This window comes from Coturnix japonica, unplaced genomic scaffold (genome assembly GCF_054131305.1).
Source record: "Coturnix japonica strain WE unplaced genomic scaffold, WE-NBRP24 Scf100, whole genome shotgun sequence".
Taxonomy (NCBI): Eukaryota; Metazoa; Chordata; class Aves; order Galliformes; family Phasianidae; genus Coturnix; species Coturnix japonica.
The window spans coordinates 156934-178131 of NW_028189003.1; the positions used below are offsets into that span (position 1 = coordinate 156934).

Below are 21198 nucleotides of genomic sequence, written 5' to 3' on the forward strand. Positions count from 1 at the left end.
ATCCCATATTAGGGTCCTCCAGCCCCATAGATCCCATATTAGGGTCATAGATCCCATATTAGTGTCCTCCAGCCCCATAGATCCTATATTAAGCCCCTCCAGCCCCATAGATCCCATATAAAGCCCCATAGATCCCATATAAAGCCCCATAGATCCCATATAAAGCCCTTCCAGCCCCATAGATCCCATATAAAGCCCTTCCAGCCCCATAGATCCCCTATTCCACCCCATAGATCCCATATAAAGCCCTTCCAGCCCCATAGATCCCCTCCAGCCCCATATTAAGCCTCTCCAGCCCCATAGATCCCCTCCAGCCCCATATTAGGGTCCTCCAGCCCCATAGATCCCCACTTCCGCCCCATAGATCCCCTCCAGCCCCGTATTAGGGTCCTCCAGCCCCATAGATCCCATATTAGGGTCCCCAGCCCCATAGATCCCATATTAGGGTCCCCAGCCCCATAGATCCCATATTAGGGTCATAGATCCCATATTAAGCCCCTCCAGCCCCATAGATCCCATATAGGGTACCCGGCCCCATAGATCCCATATTAGGGTCCCCAGCCCCATAGATCCCATATAAGGGCCATAGATCCCATATTAGGGTCCTCCAGCCCCATAGATCCCATATAAGGGCCATAGATCCCATATTAGGGTCCTCCAGCCCCATAGATCACATATTAAGGCCCTTTAGACCCATAGATCCCCACTCCAACCCCATAGATCCCATATTAGGGTCCTCCAGCCCCATAGATTCCCATATTAGGGTCCTAGATCCCATATTAGGGTCCTCCAGCCCCATAGATCCCATATTAGGGCCATAGATCCCATATTAGGGTTCTCCAGCCCCATAGATCCCATATTAGGGTCCCCAGCCCCATAGATCCCCACTCCAGCCCCATAGATCCCATATTAGCCCCATAGATCCCATATAAAGCCCCTCCAGCCCCATATATCCCATATTAGGGTCATAGATCTCATATTAGGGTCCTCCAGCCCCATAGATCCCATATTAAGCCCCATAGATCCCATATAAAGCCCTTCCAGCCCCATAGATCCCCTCCAGCCCCATATTAGGGTCCTCCAGCCCCATAGATCCCATATTAGGGCCATAGATCCCATATTAGGGTCCTCCAGCCCCATAGATTCCCATATTAGGGCCATAGATCCCATATTAGGGTCATAGATCCCATATTAGGGTCCTCCAGCCCCATAGATCCCATATAAGGGTCCCTCCAGCCCCATAGATTCCCATATTAAGCCCCTTTAGCCCCATTTTGAGCCCCTTTAGCCCCATAGATTCCCATATTAACCCCCTCCAGCCCCATAGATCCCCACCCCAGCCCCATAGATCCCATATAAGGTCCTCCAGCCCCATAGATCCCATATTAGGGTCCTCCAGCCCCATAGATCCCATATTAAGGCCCTTTAGACCCATAGATCCCCACTCCAGCCCCATAGATCCCATATTAGGGCCATAGATCCCATATTAGGGTCCTCCAGCCCCATAGATCCCATATTAGGGCCATAGATCCCATATTAGGGTCCTCCAGCCCCATAGATTCCCATATTAGGGCCATAGATCCCATATTAGGGTCATAGATCCCATATTAGGGTCCTCCAGCCCCATAGATCCCATATAAGGGTCCCTCCAGCCCCATAGATTCCCATATTAAGCCCCTTTAGCCCCATTTTGAGCCCCTTTAGCCCCATAGATTCCCATATTAACCCCCTCCAGCCCCATAGATCCCCACCCCAGCCCCATAGATCCCATATAAGGTCCTCCAGCCCCATAGATCCCATATTAGGGTCCTCCAGCCCCATAGATCCCATATTAAGGCCCTTTAGACCCATAGATCCCCACTCCAGCCCCATAGATCCCATATTAGGGCCATAGATCCCATATTAGGGTCCTCCAGCCCCATAGATCCCATATTAGGGCCATAGATCCCATATTAGGGTCCTCCAGCCCCATAGATCCCTCATTAGGGTCCTCCAGCCCCATAGATTCCCATATTAGGGCCATAGATCCCATATTAGGGTCCTCCAGCCCCATAGATTCTCATTTTGAGCCTCTTTAGCCCCATTTTGAGCCCCTATAACCCCATTTTAGGGTCCTCCCGCCCCATAGATTCCCACCCCAGCCCCATAGATCCCATATTAGGGTCCTCCAGCCCCATAGACCCCATATTAAGCCCCTTTAGCCCCATAGATCCCATATTAGGGTCCCCAGCCCCATAGATCCCATATTAATCCCTTCCAGCCCCATAGATCCCCTATCCCATCCCATAGATCCCATATAAAGCCCTTCCAGCCCCATAGATCCCATATAAAGCCCTTCCAGCCCCATAGATCCCCTATTAAGCCCCTCCAGCCCCATAGATCCCCTATTAAGCCCCTCCAGCCCCATAGATCCCCTATCCCACCCCATAGATCCCAAATTAAGCCCCATAGATCCCATATAGGGCCATAGATCCCATATTAGGGTCCTCCAGCCCCATAGATCCCCACTCCAGCCCCATAGATCCCCTCCAGCCCCATATTAGGGTCCTCCAGCCCCATAGATCCCATATTAAAGTCATAGATCCCATATTAGGGTCATAGATCCCATATAAGGGTCCTCCAGCCCCATAAATCCCATATTAAGGTCCTCCAGCCCCATATTGGGGTCCTCCAGCCCCATAGATCCCCTATATCCCCTATAGCTCGGTGTCGATCCCGATCCCGTTACTGGATCACCTGGACCCCCATATTAACCCCCTTCAACGCCATGGATCCCATATTAGGGTCCTCCAGCCCCATAGATCCCATATTAGGGTCCTAGATCCCATATTAGCCCCATAGATTCCCATATAAGGTCCTCCAGCCCCATAGATCCCATATTATCCCCATATTAGGGTACTAAATCCCCTATTAGGATCCCATATATCCCCTATTCCCACCCCATAGATCCCATATATCCCTATTAGGATCCCATAGATCCCATAGATCCCCTATTAGCCCCATAGATCCCCTATTAGGATCCCATAGATCCCATAGATCCCATAGATCCCCTATTAGGATCCCATAGATCCCATAGATCCCATATATCCCCTATTAGCCCCATAGATCCCATATTAGGGTCCTCCAGCCCCATAGATCCCATATAAAGCCCCATAGATCCCCTCCAGCCCCATAGATCCCCTATTAGGATCCCATAGATCCCATAGATCCCCTATTAACCCCATAGATCCCCTATTAGGATCCCATAGATCCCATATATCCCCTATTAGCCCCATAGATCCCCTATTAGCCCCATAGATCCCCTATTAGGATCCCATAGATCCCATAGATCCCCTATTAGCCCCATAGATCCCCTATTAGCCCCATAGATCCCCTATTAGGATCCCATAGATCCCATAGATCCCATATATCCCCTATTAACCCCATAGATCCCATAGATCCCCTATTAGCTCCATAGATCCCCTATTAACCCCATAGATCCCCTATTAGCCCCATAGATCCCCTATTAGGATCCCATAGATCCCATAGATCCCCTATTAGCCCCATAGATCCCCTATTAACCCCATAGATCCCCTATTAGCCCCATAGATCCCCTATTAACCCCATAGATCCCCTATTAACCCCATAGATCCCCTATTAGCCCCATAGATCCCCTATTAACCCCATAGATCCCCTATTAGCCCCATAGATCCCCTATTAACCCCATAGATCCCCTATTAGCCCCATAGATCCCCTATTAACCCCGTAGATCCCCTCCAGCCCCATAGATCCCATATAAAGCCCCATAGATCCCCTCCAGCCCCATAGATCCCATATAAAGCCCCATAGATCCCCTCCAGCCCCATAGATCCCATATAAAGCCCCATAGATCCCTACTCCAGCCCCATAGATCCCATATTAGGGTCCTCTAGCCCCATAGATCCCATATAAGGTCCTCCAGCCCCATAGATCCCCTATTAGGGTCCCAGATCCCCTATTATGGTCCCATAGACCCCATAGATCCCATATTAGGGTCTTAGATCCCATATTAGGGCCATAGATTCCCATATTAGGGTCCTCCAGCCCCATAGATCCCATATTAGGGCCATAGATCCCATATTAGGGTCCTCCAGCCCCATAGATCCCATATTAGGGTCATAGAACCCATATTAGGGTCCTCCAGCCCCATAGATCCCATATTAAGCCCCATAGATCCCCTCCAGCCCCATATTAACCCCCTCCAGCCCCATATTAGGGTCCTCCAGCCCCATATTAACCCCCTCCAGCCCCATAGATCCCATATAAAGCCCCATAGATCCCATATAAAGCCCCATAGATCCCATATAAAGCCCTTCCAGCCCCATAGATCCCCTCCAGCCCCATAGATCCCATATAAGGTCCTCCAGCCCCATAGATCCCCTATCCCACCCCATAGATCCCATATTAAGCCCCATAGATCCCATATAGGGCCATAGATCCCATATTAGGGTCCTAGATCCCATATATCCCATATTAGGGTCCTCCAGCCCCATAGATCCCCACTCCAGCCCCATAGATCCCATATTAGCCCCATAGATCCTATATTAGCCCCATAGATCCAATATTAGCCCCATAGATCCCATATTAGCCCCATAGATCCCATATTAGCCCCATAGATCCCATATTAGCCCCATAGATTCCCATATTAACCCCCTCCAGCCCCATAGATCCCATATAAAGCCCTTCCAGCCCCATAGATCCCATATAAAGCCCTTCCAGCCCCATAGATCCCCTCCAGCCCCATATTAGGGTCCTCCAGCCCCATAGATCCCCTATCCCACCCCATAGATCCCATATTAGGGTCCCCAGCCCCACATATCCCCTATATCCCCTATAGCTCGGTGTCGATCCTGATCCCGTTACTGGATCACCTCGACCCCCATATTAACCCCCTTCAACCCCATAGATCCCATATTAGGGTCCCCAGCCCCATAGATCCCCTATTAGGGTCCCAGATCCCCTATTAGCCCCATAGATCCCATATTAGCCCCATAGATCCCATATAAAGCCCTTCCAGCCCCATAGATCCCCTCCAGCCCCATATTAGGGTCCTCCAGCCCCATAGATCCCATATTAAAGTCATAGATCCCATATTAGGGTCATAGATCCCATATAAGGGTCCTCCAGCCCCATAGATCCCATATTAGGGTCCTCCAGCCCCATTGATCCCCTATCCCACCCCATAGATCCCATATTAGGGTCCTCCAGCCCCATAGATCCCATATTAGGGTCCTCCAGCCCCATAGATTCCCATATTAGGGCCATAGATCCCATATTAGGGTCCTCCAGCCCCATAGATCCCCTCCAGCCCCATATTAGGGTTCTCCAGCCCCATAGATCCCATATTAAGCCCCATAGATCCCCTATTATGGCCATAGATCCCATATTAGGGTCCTAGATCCCAAATTAGGCTCATAGATCCCATATTAGGGTCCTCCAGCCCCATAGATCCCATATTAGGGTCCTCCAGCCCCATAGATCCCCCCTCCAGCCCCATAGATCCCCTATTCCACCCCATAGATCCCATATTAAGGCCCTCCAGCCCCATATTGGGGTCCTCCAGCCCCATAGATTCCCATATTAAGCCCCATAGATCCCATAGATCCCCTATTAGGATCCCATAGATCCCATAGATCCCCTATATCCCCTATAGCTCGGTGTCGATCCCGATCCCATTACTGGACCACCTGGACCCCCATATTAACCCCCTCCAGCCCCATAGATCCCATATTAGGGTCCTCCAGCCCCATAGATCCCCATATAAGGTCCTCCAGCCCCATAGATCCCCTATTCCACCCCATAGATCCCATATAAAGCCCTTCCAGCCCCATAGATCTTCACTCCAGCCCCATAGATCCCATATTAGGGTCATAGATCCCATATTAGTGTCCTAGATCCCATATATCCCATATAAGGGTCCTCCAGCCCCATAGATCCCCTCCAGCCCCATATTAACCCCCTCCAGCCCCATATTAGGGTCCTCCAGCCCCATAGATCCCACCTCAGCCCCATATTAGGGTCTTCCAGCCCCATATCAAGGTCCTCCAGCCCCATAGATCCCATATTAGGGTCATAGATCCCATATTAGGGTCCTCCAGCCCCATAGATCCCATATTAAGGTCCTCCAGCCCCATATTAGGGTCCTCCAGCCCCATAGATCCCATATAAGGTCCTCCAGCCCCATAGATCCCATATAAAGCCCCATAGATCCCCTCCAGCCCCATAGATCCCATATAAAGCCCCATAGATCCCCTCCAGCCCCATAGATCCCATATAAAGCCCCATAGATCCCCTCCAGCCCCATATATCCCCTATATCCCCTATAGCTCGGTGTCGATCCCGATCCCATTACTGGACCATCTCGACCCCCATATTAGATCCCATATTAGGGTCTTCCAGCCCCATAGATCCCATATTAGGGTCCTCCAGCCCCATAGATCCCATATTAAGCCCCATAGATCCCCTATTATGGCCATAGATCCCATATTAGGGTCCTAGATCCCATATTAGGGTCACAGATCCCCTATTAGCCCCATAGATCCCATATTAGCCCCATAGATTCCCATATTAAGCCCTTCCAGCCCCATAGATCCCATATAAAGCCCCTCCAGCCCCATAGATCCCCACTCCAGCCCCATAGATCCCATATAAAGCCCTTCCAGCCCCATAGATCCCCTCCAGCCCCATATTAACCCCCTCCAGCCCCATATTAGGGTCCTCCAGCCCCATAGATCCCATATTAGGGTCCTCCAGCCCCATAGATCCCATATTAAGCCCTTCCAGCCCCATAGATCCCCACTCCAGCCCCATAGATCCCATATTAGGGTCCTAGATTCCCATATTAGGGTCATAGATCCCATATTAGGGTCCTCCAGCCCCATAGATCCCATATTAGGGTCCTCCAGCCCCATAGATTCCCATATTAGGGTCATAGATCCCATATTACGGTCCTCCAGCCCCATAGATATCCGTATTAGGGCCATAGATCCCATATTAGGGTCCTCCAGCCCCATAGACCCCCACTCCAGCCCCATAGATCCCATATTAGGGTCCTAGATCCCATATTAGGGTCATAGATCCCATATTAAGGTCCTCCAGCCCCATAGATCCCCACTCCAGCCCCATAGATCCCATATTAGGGTCCTCCAGCCCCATAGATCCCCTCCAGCCCCATATTAGGGTCCTCCAGCCCCATAGATCCCCACTCCAGCCCCATAGATTCCCACTCCAGCCCCATAGATCCCCTCCAGCCCCATATTGGAGTCCTCCAGCCCCATAGATCCCATATTAGGGTCATAGATCCCATATTAACCCCCTCCAGCCCCATAGATCCCCTCCAGCCCCACATTAAGCCCCTCCAGCCCCATAGATCCCACCTCAGCCCCATATAAAGCCCCTCCAGCCCCATAGATCCCCTCCAGCCCCACATTAACCCCCTCCAGCCCCATATTAGGGTCCTCCAGCCCCATAGATCCCCATATTAGGGCCATAGATCCCATATTAGGGTCCTCCAGCCCTATAGATCCCTCATTAGGGTCCTCCAGCCCCATAGATTCCCATATTAGGGCCATAGATCCTATATTAGGGTCCTCCAGCCCCATAGATCCCATATTAGGGCCATAGATTCCCATATTAAGCCCCTCCAGCCCCATAGATCCCATATTAGGGTCCTCCAGCCCCATATAAGGTCCTCCAGCCCCATAGATCCCCTATATCCCCCATAGCTCGGTGTCGATCCCGATCCCGTTCCTGGACCACCTGGACCCCCCCACGTCCTGGTGGGACCCGGAGGCCGACAAGTCGCTGCTCATCGGGGTCTTCAAACACGGTAAAATTTGGGGCGAAAAAGGGCGATTTTGGGTCATTTTGGGCTCAAAAATGGGGTTTTTGGGGTCTTCAAAGACCCTATTTTATATGGGGGGGTTTTGGGGTGAAAAACGGGGTTTTTGGGGTCTTTAAATGGGGTTTTTGGGGCCTTCAAATATGAGATTTAATATGGGGGGGGGAGGGTGGATTTTGGGCTTAAAAACGGGGATTTTGGGTCATTTTGGGCTCAAAAATGGGGTTTTTGGGGTCTTCAAATATGGGATTTAATATGGGGTGGATTTTGAGGTGAAAAAGGGCGATTTTGGGTCATTTTGGGCTCAAAAATGGGGTTTTTGGGGTCTTCAAAGACCCTATTTAATATGGGTTGGGGTTTGGGGTGAAAAAGGGCGATTTTGGGTCATTTTTGGGCTCAGAAATGGGGTTTTTGGGGTCTTCATAGACCCTATTTAATATGGGGTGGGGTTTGGGTTGAAAAAGGGCGATTTTGGGTCATTTTTGGGCTTAAAAATTGGGGTTTTTGGGGGCTTCAAAGACCCTATTTAATATGGGGGGGTTTTGGGGTGAAAAAGGGCGATTTTGGGTCATTTTGGGGCTCAAAAATGGGGTTTTTGGGGTCTTCAAAGACCCTATTTAATATGGGGGGGGGGGGGAGGGTGGATTTTGGGCTTAAAAACGGGGATTTTGGGTCATTTTGGGGCTCAAAAATGGGGTTTTTGGGGTCTTCAAATATGGGATTTAATATGGGGGGGGAGGGTGGGTTTTGGGCTTAAAAACGGGGATTTTGGGTCATTTTTGGGCTCAAAAATGGGGTTTTTGGGGGCTTCAAATATGGGATTTAATATGGGGTGGGTTTTGGGTTGAAAAACGGGGTTTTTGGGGTCTTTAAATGGGGTTTTAGGGGGCTTTGAATATGGGATTTAATATGGGGGGGGGAGGGTGGATTTTGGGCTTAAAAATGGGGATTTTGGGTCATTTTTGGGCTCAAAAATGGGGTTTTTGGGGTCTTCAAAGACCCTATTTAATATGGGGGGGGGTTAGGGTGGATTTTGGGCTTAAAAACGGGGATTTTGGGTCATTTTGGTCTCAAAAATGGGGTTTTTGGGGCCTTCAAATATGGGATTTAATATGGGGGGGGGAGGGTGGATTTTGGGCTTAAAAACGGCATTTTTGGGTCATTTTTTGTGCTTCAAAAGGGAATATATAATATAGAGGGGTTGGAGGATCCTATTTTGGGCTTAAAAACGGGGATTTTGGGTCATTTTTGGGCTCAAAAATGGGGTTTTTGGGGGCTTCAAATATGGGATTTAATATGGGGTGGGTTTTGGGTTGAAAAATGGGGTTTTTGGGGTCTTTAAATGAGGTTTTTGGGGCCTTCGAATATGGGATTTAATATGGGGGGGGAGGGTGGATTTTGGGTTGAAAAAGGGCGATTTTGGGTCATTTTTGGGCTCAAAAAAGGGGTTTTTGGGGCCCTCAAAGACCCTATTTAATATGGGGGGGTTTTGGGGTGAAAAAGGGCGATTTTGGGTCATTTTTGGGCTCAAAAATGGGGTTTTTGGGGTCTTCAAAACCCTATTTAATATGGGGGGGTTTTGGGGTGAAAAATGGGGTTTTTGGGGTCTTTAAATGGGGTTTTTGGGGCCTTCTAATATGGGATTTAATATGGGGTTGATTTGGGCTTAAAAATGGGGATTTTGGGTCATTTTGGGGCTCAAAAATGGGGTTTTTGGGGTCTTCAAAGACCCTATTTTATATGGGGGGGGGGTAGGGTGGATTTTGGGCTTAAAAACGGGGATTTTGGGTCATTTTTGGGCTCAAAAATGGGGTTTTTGGGGCCCTCAAAGACTCTATTTAATATGGGGGGGGGTTTGGGTTGAAAAAGGGCGATTTTGGGTCATTTTTGGGCTCAAAAATGGGGTTTTTGGGGTCTTCAAATATGGGGTTTAATATGGGGGGGGGGGAGGGTGGATTTTGGGCTTAAAAACGGCATTTTTGGGTCTTTTTTTGTGCTTCAAAAGGGAATATATAATATATGGGGCGTGGGGGATCCTATTTTGGCCTTAAAAACGGGGATTTTGGGTCATTTTGGGCTCAAAAATGGGGTTTTTGGGGTCTTCATATATGGGATTTAATATGGGGGGGGGAGGGTGGATTTTGGGCTTAAAAACGGCATTTTTGGGTCTTTTTTTGTGCTTCAAAAGGGAATATATAATATAGGGGGGTGGGGGATCTTATTTTGGGCTTAAAAACGGGGATTTTGGGTCATTTTTGGGCTCAAAAATGGGGTTTTTTGAGGCTTTTTGGGGGCTTCAAATATGGGATTTAATATGGGGGGGGGAGGGTGGATTTTGGGCTTAAAAACGGCATTTTTGGGTCTTTTTTTGTGCTTCAAAAGGGGATATAGAATATAGGGGGGTGGGGGGTCCTATTTTGGGCTTAAAAACGGGGATTTTGGGTCATTTTGGGCTTAAAAACGGCGTTTTTTGGGGCTTTGTGGGGGCTTCAAATATGGGATTTAATATGGGGGGGGAGGGTGGATTTTGGGCTTAAAAACGGCATTTTTGGGTCTTTTTTTGTGCTTCAAAAGTGGGTATATAATATAGAGGGGTGGGGGATTCTAGTTTGGGCTTAAAAACGGGGATTTTGGGTCATTTTTGGGCTCAAAAATGGGGCTTTTTGGGTCATTTTGGGGGCTTCAAATATGGGATTTAATATGGGGGGGGAGGGTGGATTTTGGGCTTAAAAACGGCATTTTTGGGTCTTTTTTTGTGCTTCAAAAGGGGATATATAATATAGAGGGGTTGGGGGATCCTATTTTGGGCTTAAAAACGGGGATTTTGGGTCATTTTGGGCTCAAAAATGGGGTTTTTTGGGTCATTTTGGGGCCTTCAAATATGGGGTTTAATATGGGGGGGGAGGGTGGATTTTGGGCTTAAAAACGGCATTTTTGGGTCTTTTTTTGTGCTTCAAAAGGGGGTATATAGAATATATGGGGGTTGGGTGATCCTATTTTGGGCTTAAAAACGGGGATTTTGGGTCATTTTTGGGCTCAAAAATGGGGTTTTTGGGGCCTTCAAATATGGGATTTAATATGGGGGGGGAGGGTGGATTTTGGGCTTAAAAACGGCATTTTTGGGTCTTTTTTGGGGCTTCAAAAGGGAATATATGATATATGGGGGGTTGGCAGTGGATTTTGGGCTTAAAAATGGGGATTTTGGGTCATTTTGGGCTTAAAAATGGGGTTTTTTGGGGCTTTTTTGGGGTCTTCAAATATGGGATTTAATATGGGGGGGGAGGGTGGATTTTGGGCTTAAAAACGGCATTTTTGGGTCTTTTTTTGGGCTTCAAAAGGGAATATATAATATATGGGGGGTTGGCAGTGGATTTTGGGCTTAAAAATGGCGATTTTGGGTCATTTTTGGGCTTAAAAACGGGGTTTTTTGGGTCATTTTGGGGCCTTCAAATGTGGGATTTAATATGGGGGGGGTGGGTGGATTTTGGGCTTAAAAACGGCATTTTTGGGTCTTTTTTTGTGCTTCAAAAGGGAATATATAATATATGGGGGGTTGGCAGTGGATTTTGGGCTTAAAAACAGGGATTTTGGGTCATTTTTGGGCTCAAAAATGGGGTTTTTTGGGGCTTTTTGGGGCCTTCTAATATGGGATTTAATATGGGGGGGAGGGTGGATTTTGGGCTTAAAAACGGCATTTTTGGGTCTTTTTTTGTGCTTCAAAAGGGAATATATAATATATGGGGGTTGGGGGATCCTATTTTGGGCTTAAAAATGGGGATTTTGGGTCATTTTGGGCTCAAAAATGGGGTTTTTTAGGGCTTTTTGGGGTCTTCAAATATGGGATTTAATATGGGGGGGGAGGGTGGATTTTGGGCTTAAAAACGGCATTTTTGGGTCTTTTTTTGTGCTTCAAAAGGGAATATATAATATATGGGGGGTTGGCAGTGGATTTTGGGCTTAAAAACGGGGATTTTGGGTCATTTTGGGCTCAAAAATGGGGTTTTTTGGGTCATTTTGGGGCCTTCAAATATGGGATTTAATATGGGGGGGGAGGGTGGATTTTGGGCTTAAAAACGGCATTTTTGGGTCTTTTTTTGTGCTTCAAAAGGGGATATATAATATATGGGGGGTGGGGGATCCTATTTTGGGCTTAAAAACGGGGATTTTGGGTCATTTTGGGTCATTTTTATGGGGTTTTTTATAGGGTACGAGAGGTACAACGCCATGAGGGCTGACCCCAGTCTGTGCTTCTTGGAGAGGGTCGGGGGCCCGGACCCCAAAGAGCTGGAACAGGAGATGAACATGGACGGCAATGACGGGTATGGGGGGCTGCCCCATAAGTGGGGGCCCAGCCCCATAAGTGGGACCCCAGACCCATAAGTGGGACCCCATAGGGGACAATGGGGACCCCAGACCCATAAGTGGGACCCCAGACCCATAAGTGGGATATGAGACCCCATAAGTGGGGGGCTGGACCTATAATTGAGGCCTAAGACCCCATAAGAGGGACCCCAGCCCCATAAGTGGGTCCCCAGCCCCATAAGTGGGACCCCAGACCCATAAGTGGGGCCTAAGACCCCATAAGTGGGACCCCATAGGGGACAATGGGGACCCCAGACCCATAAGTGGGGCCTAAGACCCCATAAGTGGGACCCCATAGGGGCCAATGGGGACCCCAGACCCATAAGTGGGATCCCAGCCCCATAAGTGGGACCCCAGACCCATAAGTTGGGGGGCTGGACCCGTAAGTGGGACCCCAGACCCATAAGTGGGACCTAAAACCCCATAAGTGGGACCCCAGACCCATAACTGGGACCCCAGACCCGTAAGTTGGGGGGCTGGACCCATAAGTGGGGCCCCAGACCCATAAGTTGGGGGGCTGCCCCATAAGTGGGACCCCAGACCCATAAGTGGGACCTAAGACCCCAGCCCCATAAGTGGGACCTAAGACTGCAGACCCATAAGTGAGACCCATAAGTGGGACCCCAGCCCCATAAGTGGGACCCATAAGTGGGACCTAAGACCCCATAAGTGGAACCCCATAGGGGACAATGGGGACCCCAGCCCCATAAGTGGGACCTGTGACCCCATAAGTGGGACCCCAGACCCATAAGTGGGACCTAAGACCCCATAAGTGGGACCTAAGACCCCATAACTGGGACCTAAGACCCATAAGTGGGACCCCAGCCCCATACGTTGGGGGGCTGGACCCATAAGTGGGACCCCAGACCCATAAGTGGGACCCCATAGGGGACAATGGGGACCCCAGACCCATAAGTGGGGCCTAAGACCCCATAAGTGGGACCCCATAGGGGCTAATGGGGACCCCAGCCCCATAAGTGGGACCCCAGACCCATAAGTGGGATATGAGACCCAGAAGTTGGGGGGCTGGACCCATAAGTGGGACCTCAGACCCCATAAGTGGGGCCTAAGACCCCATAAGTGGGACCCCAGACCCATAAGTGAGGGGCTGGACCCATAAGTGGGACCCCAGACCCATAAGTGGGACCCCAGACCCATAAGTGGGGCCTAAAACCCCATAAGTGGGGATCCAGACCCATAAGTGGGACCCCAGCCCCATAAGTGGGACCCCAGCCCCATAAGTGGGGCCAGAGACCCATAAGTGGGACCCCAGCCCCATAAGTGGGACCCCATAGGGGACAATGAGGACCCCAGCCCCATAAGTGGGACCCCAGACCCATAAGTGGGATATGAGACCCAGAAGTTGGGGGGCTGGACCCATAAGTGGGACCTCAGACCCCATAAGTGGGTCCCCAGACCCATAAGTGGGACCTAAGACCCCATAAGTGGGTCCCCAGACCCATAAGTGGGACCCCAGACCCATAAGTGGGACTCCAGCCCCATAAGTGGGGCCTAAAACCCCATAAGTGGGACCCCATAGGGGACAATGGGGACCCCAGCCCCATAAGTGGGACCTAAGACCCCATAAGTGGGGCTAGAGACCCATAAGTGAGGTTCTGGACCCATAAGTGGGGCCTATGACCCATAAGTGGGGCCTAAGACCCCAGACCCATAAGTGGGACCCATAAGTGTGGGGCTGGACCCCATAAGTGGGGGCCCAGCCCCATAAGTGGGACCCCAGACCCATAAGTGGGACCTAAAACCCCATAAGTGGGACCCCATAGGGGCCAATGGGGACCCCAGCCCCATAAGTGGGATTTGAGACCCATAAGTGTGGGGCTGGACCCATAAGTGGGACCCCATAGGGGTTAATGGGGACCCCAGCCCCATAAGTGGGACCCCAGCCCCATAAGTGGGACCCCAGCCCCATAAGTGTGGGGCTGGACCCATAAGTGGGACCCCATATAGGACAATGGGGACCCCAGCCCCATAAGTGGGACCCCAGCCCCGTAAGTGTGTCCCCAGCCCCATAAGTGGGTCCCCAGCCCCATAAGTGGGGCCTAAAACCCCATAAGTGGGACCCCAGACCCATAAGTGGGACCCCATAGGGGACAATGGGGACCCCAGCCCCATAAGTGGGACCTAAGACCCCATAAGTGGGACCCCAGCCCCATAAGTGGGGGCCCAGCCCCATAAGTGGGGGCCCAGCCCCATAAGTGGGACCCCAGACCCATAAGTGGGACCCCATAGGGGACAATGGGGACCCCAGACCCATAAGTGGGACCTAAGACCCCATAAGTGGGGGGCTGGACCTATAATTGAGGCCTAAGACCCCATAAGAGGGACCCCAGCCCCATAAGTGGGTCCCCAGCCCCATAAGTGGGACCCCAGACCCATAAGTGGGGCCTAAAACCCCATAAGTGGGGCCTTAGACCCCATAAGTGGGACCCCATAGGGGACAATGGGGACCCCAGACCCATAAGTGGGACCCCAGACCCATAAGTGGGACCCCAGCCCCATAAGTGTGGGGCTGGACCCATAAGTGGGACCTAAAACCCCATAAGTGGGACCCCAGACCCATAAGTGGGGCCTAAGACCCCATAAGTGGGGGACCAGACCCATAAGTGGGGACTCAGACCCCATAAGTGGGGGCCCAGCCCCATAAGTGGGACCCCAGCCCCATAAGTGGGACCCCAGACCCATAAGTGGGACCCCAGCCCCATAAGTGGGGCCTAAGACCCCATAAGTGAGGGGCTGGACCCATAAGTGGGACCCCAGACCCATAAGTGGGACCCCAGACCCATAAGTTGGGGGGCTGGACCCATAAGTGGGACCTCAGACCCCATAAGTGGGTCCCCAGACCCATAAGTGGGACCTAAGACCCCATAAGTGGGGCCTAAAACCCCATAAGTGGGACCCCAGACCCATAAGTGGGACCCAATAGGGGACAATGGGGACCCCGGCCCCATAAGTGTGTGGCTGGATCCATAAGTGGGACCCCAGCCCCATAAGTGGGGCCAGAGACCCATAAGTGGGACCCCAGACCCATAAGTGGGACCCCAGACCCATAAGTGTGGGGCTGCCCCATAAGTGGGGGCCCAGCCCCATAAGTGGGACCTAAGACCCATAAGTGGGACCCCAGCCCCATAAGTGGGGCCAGAGACCCATAAGTGGGACCCCAGCCCCATAAGTGGGGCCTAAAACCCCATAAGTGGGACCTAAGACCCCATAAGTGGGGCCTAAAACCCCATAAGTGGGGCCCCAGACCCATAAGTGGGACCCCAGACCCATAAGTGGGACCCCATAGGGGACAATGGGGACCCCAGCCCCATAAGTGGGACCCCAGACCCATAAGTGGGGCCTAAGACCCCATAAGTGAGGGGCTGGACCCATAAGTGGGACCTGTGACCCCATAAGTGGGACCACAGACCCATAAGTTGGGGGGCTGGACCCATAAGTGGGACCCCAGACCCATAAGTGGGACCCCATAGGGGACAATGGGGACCCCAGCCCCATAAGTGGGACCTAAGACCCCATAAGTGGGACCCCATAGGGGCCAATGGGGACCCCAGCCCCATAAGTGGGATCCCAGCCCCATAAGTGGGGCCTAAAACCCCATAAGTGGGATCTGAGACCCATAAGTGGGTCCCCATAGGGGACAATGGGGACCCCAGCCCCATAAGTGGGACCTTAAAGACTTGGAGATGTCCCCAGCCCCATAAGTGGGACCCCAGACCCATAAGTGGGACCCCAGCCCCATAAGTGGGGCCTAAAACCCCATAAGTGGGATCTGAGACCCATAAGTGGGTCCCCATAGGGGACAATGGGGACCCCAGCCCCATAAGTGTGGGGCTGGATCCATAAGTGGGACCCCAGACCCATAAGTGTGGGGCTGGACCCATAACTGGGGCCTAAGACCCCATAAGTGTGACCCCATAGGGGTCAATGGGGACCCCAGCCCCATAAGTGGGACCCCAGACCCATAAGTGGGGCCTAAGACCCCAGACCCATAAGTGGAACCCATAAGTGGGACCCATAAGTGGGACCTAAGACCCCATAAGTGGGACCCCATAGGGGCCAATGGGGACCCCAGACCCATAAGTGGGATCCCAGCCCCATAAGTGGGGGCCCAGCCCCATAAGTGGGACCTAAAACCCCATAAGTGGGACCCCAGACCCATAAGTGGGACCCCAGACCCATAAGTGGGATCTGAGACCCCATAAGTTGGGATCCCAGCCCCATAAGTGGGACCCCAGCCCCATAAGTGGGACCAGAGACCCATAAGTGGAACCTAAGACCCCATAAGTGGGACCCCATAGGGGCCAATGGGGACCCCAGCCCCATAAGTGGGTCCCAGCCCCATAAGTGGGACCCCAGACCCATAAGTGGGATATGAGACCCAGAAGTTGGGGGGCTGGACCCATAAGTGGGACCTCAGACCCCATAAGTGGGGCCAGAGACCCATAAGTGGGGACTCAGACCCCATAAGTGGGACCCCAGCCCCATAAGTGGGGCCTAAGACCCCATAAGTGGGACCCCAGCCCCATAAGTGGGACCCCAGACCCATAAGTGTGTGGCCAGACCCATAAGTGGGACCTAAGACCCCATAAGTGGGACCCCATAGGGGCTAATGGGGACCCCAGCCCCATAAGTGGGACCCCAGCCCCATAAGTGGGATATGAGACCCAGAAGTTGGGGGGCTGGACCCATAAGTGGGACCTCAGACCCCATAAGTGAGTCCCCAGACCCATAAGTGGGGCCTAAAACCCCATAAGTGGGACCCCAGACCCATAAGTGGGGGGCTGGACCTATAATTGAGGCCTAAGACCCCATAAGTGGGACCCCAGCCCCATAAGTGGGACCCCAGCCCCATAAGTGGGGGCCCAGCCCCATAAGTGGGACCCCAGACCCATAAGTGGGACCCCATAGGGGACAATGGGGACCCCAGCCCCATAAGTGGGGCCTAAGACCCCATAAGTGGGACCCCATAGGGGCTAATGGGGACCCCAGCCCCATAAGTGGGACCCCAGACCCATAAGTGGGATATGAGACCCAGAAGTTGGGGGGCTGGACCCATAAGTGGGACCTCAGACCCCATAAGTGGGTCCCCAGACCCATAAGTGGGACCTAAGACCCCATAAGTGGGGCCTAAAACCCCATAAGTGGGACCCCAGACCCATAAGTGGGACCTAAGACCCCATAAGTGGGATATGAGACCCATAAGTGTGGGGCCAGAGACCCATAAGTGGGACCCCAGCCCCATAAGTGGGGCCTAAAACCCCATAAGTGGGGGACCAGACCCATAAGTGGGGACTCAGACCCCATAAGTGGGGCCTAAAACCCCATAAGTGGGACCCCAGCCCCATAAGTGGGACCCCAGCCCCATAAGTGTGTCCCCAGCCCCATAAGTGGGTCCCCAGCCCCATAAATGGGGCCTAAGACCCCATAAGTGGGACCCTATAGGGGCCAATGGGGACCCCAGCCCCATAAGTGGGATCCCAGCCCCATAAGTGGGTCCCCAGCCCCATAAGTGGGTCCCCAGCCCCATAAGTGTGACTCCAGCCCCATAAGTGGTGCCGCTGATGACTGTGCCATGCTAATACGGACCAGCATTGGCTGGGATGAGTTCAGCCCTATAGGGTCTGAGGCACCTCTATGGGGCTCTATGGGGTCTATGGGGTCTCTATGGGGTCTATGGGGTCTCTATGGGGTCTATGGGGTCTCTATGGGGTTCTATGGGGTGTCTATGGGGTCTATGGGGATCTATGGGGCTCTATGGGGTGTCTATGGGGATCTATGGGGCTCTATGGGGTCTATGGGGTCTCTATGGGGTCTATGGGGTCTCTGTGGGGATCTATGGGGCTCTATGGGGTCTCTGTGGGGATCTATGGGGCTCTGTGGGGTCTATGGGAATCTATGGGGCTCTATGGGGATCTATGGGGTCTCTATGGGGATCTATGGGGTCTATGGGGTCTATGGGGCCTCTATGGGGTCTATGGGGTCTATGGGGGATCTGTGGGGTCTCTATGGTTCTCTATGGGGTCTATGGGGCTCTATGGGGTTCTCTGGGGTGTCTATGGGGTCTATGGGGTCTCTATGGGGTTCTATGGGGTGTCTATGGGGTCTGTGGGGCTCTATGGGGTGTCTATGGGGCTCTATGGGGTCTATGGGGCTCTATGGGGTCTCTATGGGGTGTCTATGGGGATCTATGGGGATCTATGGGGTCTATGGGGCTCTATGGGGTCTCTGTGGGGATCTGTAGGGCTTTATGGGGTCTATGGGGGATCTATGGGGTCTCTATGGTTCTCTATGGAGTGTATGGGGGCTCTATGGGGCTCTATGGGGTCTCTATGGGGATCTATGGGATCTATGGGGCTCTATGGGGGTCTATGGGGTCTCTATGGGATCTCTGGGGCTCTATGGGGTGTCTATGGGGCTCTATGGGGATCTATGGGGTGTACGGGGCTCTATGGGGCTCTATGGGGTGTCTATGGGGCTCTATGGGTCTCTATGGGGTCTATGGGGATCTATGGGGCTCTATGGGGTGTCTGTGGGGATCTATGGGGTCTATGGGGATCTATGGGGTTTCTATGGGGTCTATGGGGCTCTATGGGGCTTTATGGGGTCTATGGGGGATCTGTGGGGTCTCTATGGTGATCTATGGGGCTCTATGGGGATCTATGGGGTCTATAGGGGATCTATGGGGTCTCTATGGGGCTCTATGGGGTCTATGGGGTGTACGGGGCTCTATGGGGCTCTATGGGGTGTCTATGGGGCTCTATGGGTCTCTATGGGGTCTATGGGGATCTATGGGGCTCTATGGGGTGTCTGTGGGGATCTATGGGGTCTATGGGGATCTATGGGGTTTCTATGGGGTCTATGGGGCTCTATGGGGCTTTATGGGTTCTATGGGGGATCTGTGGGGTCTCTATGGTGATCTATGGGGCTCTATGGGGATCTATGGGGTCTATAGGGGATCTATGGGGTCTCTATGGGGCTCTATGGGGTCTATGGGGATCTATGGGGTTTCTGTGGGGCTCTATGGGGCTCTATGGGGATCTATGGGGTCTATGGGGTCTCTATGGGGTCTATGGGGATCTGTGGGGTGTCTATGGGGTCTCTGTGGGGTCTCTATGGGGTCTATGGGGATCTATGGGGCTCTATGGGGTCTATGGGGTGTCTATGGGGTTTTGGGGTCGGGGGTGGGTTTAATGTTGTCCTATTCTGCCCCATAGAATGGAGTTGGACTGCGAAGACCCCGAATATAAACCCATCCATGGGGCCAACAAGGAGGGCGACGAGGAGGTGAGTTGTGGGGCTGGCCCCATAGAAACCCCATAGGGACCCATAGAGACCCATAGGGACCCTATAGGGACCCATAGAGACACATAGAGATCCCATAAGGACCCATAGAGACCCTATAGAGACCCTATAGATCCTATAGGGACCCATAGAGACCCATAGAGACCCATAGGGCCCCATAGAGACCCATAAAGACCCATAGAGACCCATAGAGACCCATAGGGGTCCATAGAGACCCCATAAGAACCCATAGAGACCCATAAGGACCCTATAGATCACATAGAGACCCATAGAGACCCATAGGGACCCATAGAGACCCCATAGAGACCCATAAGGACCCATAAGGACCCATAGAGACCCATAGGGACCCATAGAAACCCCATAGAGACCCATAGAGACCCATAGAGACCCATAGGGATCCATAGAGACCCATAGACACCCATAGAGACCCATAGAGACCCATAGAGACCCCATAAGGACCCATAGAGACCCATAGACACCCATAGAGACCCATAGACGCCATAGAGACCCATAGGGACCCATAGAGACCCCATAGGGACCCATAGAGACCTATAGGGACCCATAGAGACCCATAGAGACCCCATAAGGACCCATAGAGACCCATAGACCCCATAGAGACCCCATAGGGACCCATAAAGACCCCATAGACCCCATAGAGATGCATAGACCCCATAGACCCCCATAGAGACCCCATAGAGACCCCATGGGGACCCGTAGACCCCATAGAGACCCATAGCGCCCCATAGAGACCCTATAGACCCCATAGATCCTATAGGGACCCTAACGAGCCCCTTCTGCCCCACAGAGTGACCCACTGATGCTGCTGGACGAGGAGATCTCAGTGGTGGATGGGGACGAAGGTAAGTGGGGCCGGCCCCATAGATCCATATGGGGTGGCCCTATAGATCCCTATGGGGTGGGGTTGGCCCCATAGATCCGTATGGGGTGGGGGCGGCCCTATAGATCCCTATGGGGTGGGGCCGGCCCCATAGATCCGTATGGGGTGGCCCTATAGATCCCTATGGGGTGGGGCCGGCCCCATAGATCCATATGGGGTGGCCCTATAGATCCCTATGGGGTGGGGTCGGCCCCATAGATCCCTATGGGGTGGGGCCGACCCCATAGATCCATATGGGGTGGCCCTATAGATCCCTATGGGGAGGGGGCGGCCCTATAGATCCCTATGGGGTGGGGGTGGCCCCATAGATCCATATGGGGTGGGGGCGGCCCCATAGATCCCTATGGGGTGGGGGACGGCCCCTATGGGGTCTCTATGGGGTGGAGATGACCCCATTGGGGTCTATGGGGTGGAGATGACCCCATTGGGGTCTATGGGGTGGCTATGGATCCTATGGGGTCTCTATGGGGTGGAGATGGCCCCATTGATCCCTATGGGGTGGGGGTGACCCTATGGGGTCTCTATGGGGTGGAGATGACCCCATTGGGGTCTATGGGGTTGATTTATGGGGTCGTAGACCCCAATGGGGTCATCACCACCCCATAGAGACCCCATAGAGACCCCATAGAGATCCCAATGGGATGGAGACGATCCCAATGGGGTCTTCATCCTCTATGGGGTTGAGATGACCCCATTGGGGTCTCTATGGGGTGGAGATGACCCCATTGATCCCTATGGGGTGGGGGAGACCCTATAG

General features: G+C 52.5%; 1 protein-coding gene across 1 annotated transcript in view; it reads left to right on the forward strand.

Moving 5' to 3' along the window:
* The window catches only part of CHD8 (chromodomain helicase DNA binding protein 8), a 182764-nt gene that overhangs the window by 121225 nt on the left and 40341 nt on the right, over positions 1-21198 (forward strand). The window contains exons 25-28 of the mRNA XM_085534818.1: positions 7743-7846; positions 12063-12177; positions 19456-19525; positions 20349-20403. Coding sequence (XP_085390944.1) covers positions 7743-7846; positions 12063-12177; positions 19456-19525; positions 20349-20403 — 344 coding nt within the window. The remainder of the gene's footprint in view (positions 1-7742; positions 7847-12062; positions 12178-19455; positions 19526-20348; positions 20404-21198) is intronic.